Source organism: Neodiprion lecontei, chromosome 2 (assembly GCF_021901455.1).
Source record: "Neodiprion lecontei isolate iyNeoLeco1 chromosome 2, iyNeoLeco1.1, whole genome shotgun sequence".
In the NCBI taxonomy this organism is placed as follows: domain Eukaryota; kingdom Metazoa; phylum Arthropoda; class Insecta; order Hymenoptera; family Diprionidae; genus Neodiprion; species Neodiprion lecontei.
This window is the reverse complement of record NC_060261.1, coordinates 21477543-21482700: the sequence shown is the minus strand read 5'-3', so window position 1 is coordinate 21482700 and position 5158 is coordinate 21477543. Positions and strand designations below refer to the sequence as shown.

The 5158-nt window shown below is 45.7% G+C and overlaps 1 protein-coding gene across 1 annotated transcript; it reads right to left on the bottom strand.

Moving 5' to 3' along the window:
- Positions 1-394: 394 nt before the first annotated feature.
- On the bottom strand, positions 395-4192 carry LOC124292988. The gene is made up of 5 exons (XM_046731881.1): positions 3964-4192; positions 3690-3878; positions 2970-3479; positions 2227-2714; positions 395-769 (listed from the first exon to the last, which is right to left on the bottom strand). Exons 1-5 carry the CDS (start codon positions 4190-4192, stop codon positions 395-397), a joined length of 1791 nt encoding a protein of 596 aa, XP_046587837.1.
- Positions 4193-5158: the final 966 nt, after the last annotated feature.

Genomic DNA, 5158 nt, shown 5'->3' with positions numbered 1-5158 from the left:
TGAAGAGCGCGGAGGGAGGTCATCGGGAAATGGTATTATTTCTAGGTGCGGGTTGTGGATGGCATGGCGCGTAGGAATTTGGGGTTTTGTACGACGCGGGTGAGGGATATGTTTGAGGCCGGAAATAATTTGTTGTGGTAATAGAATTTTAGGGTGGACGATGCCTTTATGGCCGAAGGGGATAGCGTCTACGAAGCTGGACAGGTCAAGTTCGTATTCGTTCAAGCGTCGGTCCAGGTCAATTAGCCCGTTGAGTGTGCCAATTTCAATTAATTGAAATCAACGATTTCAGTTCTTCGGGGGGTAATCCAAATATCAGCGTTAATATTGTCAATTACACGTTCAATCGTATACACTCCTTCATAGTGGTCGTCGAATTTGGATCGGGTTTCATTTAGTAAATAGACCTTTGACCTGCTTTGAAATTTTGGCTGTTGACATTACGGTCGTAATACGTCTTGAAACGATGCTTTGCTTGTTGTAGGTTGGACGCGGCGTGTTTTCGTATGCTGGATAGGGTAGCGGTTAAGTCTAGAAGGAACGGATCGTAGGAACAAGTATACGCGCTGGCAGGGTTCGCATCTGTTGGGAGTCTGGCTTCAAAGCCAAAAATTAGTTGGTGAAGGGTGAAGTTAGTACCTTCGTGCTTCGCGGTGTTGTAACAAAAAATTGCAGAGCGGATGTAATCGTCCCAGTCTTTATCAGCATCCGTGTAGTGTTTGATGTGCTCAGTCAGAACAAGGTGACTGCGTTCTAGCGATTCGTTAGACTGTGGGCGATAAGCTGTGGTTCATATTTGCTTAATTTTGGAAAGTTTACAAAGTTGATTGATGACTGTGCTCGTGGAATTTTGTCCTTGGTCTGTAAGTATTGCTCGAGGAGCACCGTAACGTGTAACGTATCATTTTGCGAATGCTGCGCCTATAATTTCGGCGGTGGCATCAGGTAAAGGGATGGCGTCCAGGATTTTGACGAATTGCATTGTATCGTCAAGCATTATTTGTTGTTCGATTTAGTAAGGGGTAGAGGTCCAACAATATCTGATACCACTTTGTCGAATGCATCGACAGGCGTGTCCGTTATCATCAATGGCAATTTGGTTTTTACTCTGACCAATTTTTTTCTTTGGCAACTCTCGCAAGTTCTCATGGATTCTTGGATTTCTTCTTTCATACGGGGCCAAAAATACTTCTGTCTAATGCGGTTATATATTTTAGTGACACCTTGATGACCGCCGACTAACGATTCGTGGCATTACCTGATTATTTCTTCTCGTAAGCATTCTTCTATGATGACAGTCGTGTTTCGACAAAGCATGATTTGAATTTGAGTATGTGAAAATACGGGAGAGAAGATTTCGGAAAACGCGGGGATCGAGAGCGTCTAAACTATCATCGGTTATCAGGAGGGCAAGAGACTTTAGGTTTAAATCGGCTGAAGCCGTTTTGAGTTTGGACAATAGCTAGAAGATATCGTATAGGTTGCTTTTACCTGAGCTTTTTGTTTTCAATACTAGGTTCAAAATTCTTCGACTATTGTGCTTAGATTCAATGATATCAAATTTTCGAAGACGAGGCCTCATTACTATTTTTGGGTCAACGATATTTTCGCTGGCAAGTTGGGCTGGTATACCCTTAATCCAAGCGCAGTCTGTCAATATGAAGTGCGCATAGTTGGTTTTGAGCATCAAAAGTCGATCATTGATATCTTTGACATTGTCCGATACTGGTATGTCGTCCAAGTTGTCAATAAAATATGCGAAACCGTGAGGGTCATTATTTTGATCGTCGTTAGTGTTGAAAGCACTGTCATGGTTATGGTCAGTAATTTTCATATAGGAGTCGCATTGTTGAGTGCACCATATAGTATTCAGTGTCCGTGAGCAAGTCGGAACTGTCGTCGTCATCAGCGGTGGGCGGGGAAAAGGAGTGTAAGGGAGGGTTCGTCGGCCTGGAAGTAGCGGGGTGGTATCTCCTAGCGGGACGCGGAGGCCCGACAGGGGGGGGGGGGCATGATGACGTCAGTGGGTGGGGGTGAAGGTGGAATCGGACGAGGTGCTGCAGGTTTAGTCAGACGTTCCGATTCCTTTCGCAGATAGCGGCGGGGAGGTAACCCAGATGTGGAAGGGACAGGGTCAGGGGGGTGAGTATAAGCGAGTGGGGGTGTAATGCAGGGGCGCGCGGTAGCAGAAAGCGAAAAGTCGAGGCGGCAAACGGTGATTCTTACTTTCGAATTTTTGAAAACATAATGGATCATTTTGCGTACCACGCTCCATTCAATTTTGTCGAGTCCGCAACCTATCAATGGTATCGGGGAAGATGTTACGCCATCTTCATGCAAGGTTTTCCTAAAGTTAACCAAGGTGTCGAAAAAAACGTGGGGCAAAGGTTTGTCACTGTATTTGGGCTTTGTAACTAGGTTATAGATTTTCCGGTTTCCATGTACCACAGAAATAACGTCGATCACAGTCGTGTCGAATTCTCTAAGTTGTTCGCGGTTTATGAATTTACGTTCTGTCAGTTCTGAAGCGATTCCTTTCGACATTTGGTAGTCAGCGGATATGCAATGAGCCAAGTTATCCTTTTGCTGTGATGGGTCAGCTTTTATTTCTTCAATACGTCTATTACGCATAAGAGGGGAAGTTTCGCTTTCTATGAGGAAATCGCTATAAAAAGGGCCCGGTAAATCGGTAGGTGGACCAAAGTCATCAGTTCCTAATTCAGTTTATGGGGTCTGTGAGTCATCCGAGCCGAAGGAAGAATCTGAAGAATAGCTCAGGTATGGTCGTTTATGAGACCCGGAGTTTGTTGAATAATTTGTTTCTCGATGGCGTTTAGGTTGGCGATGTACTGGGATCGGCGCCGGGGTAAAGCGGGGGGGTTTGAGGAGCAACAGGGTATCTTTATCGCTGAAGTCATCGTCGGAGACATCAGAGGAATCAGAGGAATCAGAGGAGTATGTCATCTCACGGGGTCTTGAGATTTTAAAGTGTTTTAGCGGAGTTGGGTTCGTGGACTCGTCTGTGGTCTGTCTAGGGCGTCTGGGGTACTGATGAGTCTTTTTACTGCGTTTTTTTGATCTACCGCCAGGGGCTTCAGTCGTTGGACGGGGGCGTTTTGTATCGATAGAAAGCATTTGAGCGGTGTCGGGCGGTGCGTCCCTGTACAGAGCATCAGCGTTGATATTAGATTTTCCGGACTTGTATTCCGTATCGAAGTCGTACTCTGCCAGTTCTAAGCTCCACCGTAATAAACGTGAATGAGGTTTTTTGACGCTTTTTACCCATTCGAGTGGCTCATGGTCTGTTATCAAAATAAACTTCTGACCATGGATGTAGGGGCGGAAGTGATTCATACTCCAGTGGGCGGCTAAAAATTCTTTATTAGGTACCGAGTAGTTTAATTCAGCGGGATTGAGGGCTCGGGACGCGTATGCTACCGGCAGGTCGGGACCGTCTTTATCTTGACTGAGAACTGCACCTATCGCAAATTTTCACGCGTCTGTAGTTAGAGCAAATGGTTTGCCGAAGTCCGGGTGTTGTAGAATTGGTGCTTTGCATAAACAATCGCGTAAGGTTCCAAAGGCGGATTGGTGTTTAGACGTCCAGATAAAAGGGGTATTTTTCTTTGTTAAATTGTTAACGCATTCAGCAATTTTTCCGAAATTTGGATCAAATCTTTGGTAGTAACCTAAAAGGCCAAGGAATTGTCTAACATTTTTAGGATTTTTGGGGACAGGATACTCTTTCACAGCTATTAATTTACCAGGGTCAGGTTTTACTCCCGACTCGGTCATGAGGTGTCCGAGGTAAACGACTTCCTTGCGCAAGAATTCACACTTGTCTGGCTGTAGAGTTAAACCAGCTGCGGTGAGTCGCTCTATTAATATCCGCAATTTTATTCCATGTTCTTGCAAGTTTCGAGCGTGAACAACTGTCATCTAAATAAACGAAGATCACGTTGCCTTGTAGGCCGAGGTGAACTTGGTCCATGAGCCTTTGAATGGTGGCGGGGGCGTTCTTTAGTCCGAAGGGCATACGAGAGAATTCATAATGGCCTCTCGGTGTCGAAAATGCGGTTTTCGTGCTGTGATCCGGATGCATGGGAATTTGGTGGAACCCGGAAGCAAGGTCGAATGTGGAAAAGTATTTAGCTGAGCCAAGCTTGTCAAGGATTTCTGTGATATCGGGCATGGAGTATGCGTCGCCGACTGTTTTTTCGTTAAGTTTTCCGTAGTCGATTACCATACACCATCGTTTATTGCCGTCACTATCCGGTTTTTTGGGAACGATCCACACCGGGGAATTATACGGAGATAAGGAATGTTGAATAAGATTTTGCTTCAGTAGTTTATCAACTTGGGATTCGATTTTGTCTTTGTGAATCTTGGGAAAACGGTATTGTTTGGTATGAATGGGCGTATTGTCCGTCGTGGGGATAGTGTGATGAGATTAATTGGTGTGGCCTAATTGATCACCTGGGAGATGAAAGAGATGGTTAAATTCTGTTACGAGGTTAAATATAGATTGTTTTTCAGTGTCATTCAAATGATCAAGATGTAAGCTGCTCGTTAGGACGTCCAATCTTTCTGACCTACTGTCAGTCAAGAGCACTGTTGCGGCCACGGGACAGGGTGTACTGTCGTCAGCGATAGGAGGATCGGATTGCAGTTGCGCAAGGTCAGTGGACTAGATAGGGGTAAAGGGGGGATTACTAGTCGGTCGCGATGTACGCCTGACGGCAGAAAGAATTGATGAGTTGCTGAGGAGAGGGCCTGGGTGCAAAACGAGGGTTTTTGCGCGGGCATCGCTGTGGTGGTTACTCGGCGCAGTGGGCGTCACGTTGGGCATGACTGTACTGAGTGGCTCGTCGAAGTCGTCTAGGGTTACTGTTGGGAGTCCTATCTCTACGGCAGATTCGTTACAATTGAACGCGTACGAGTAAGCGATGCCGTTCTGGTTATCAACCAACGCTTCACGACATAGAACATCGTTGCCTAAATCGATGCGTTCAAGAAAACCTACTTTAGTGTCTGGGTTCGCAACTATTAGTGAAATGGCTTTCACGGTACGGGCCTGTATTGTAATTACGCGCGTTTTTCCGGGTGCGGACGAGGGTTCATCAAATTTATGAAAGTGGATTGGCGATGAGGATCCAAG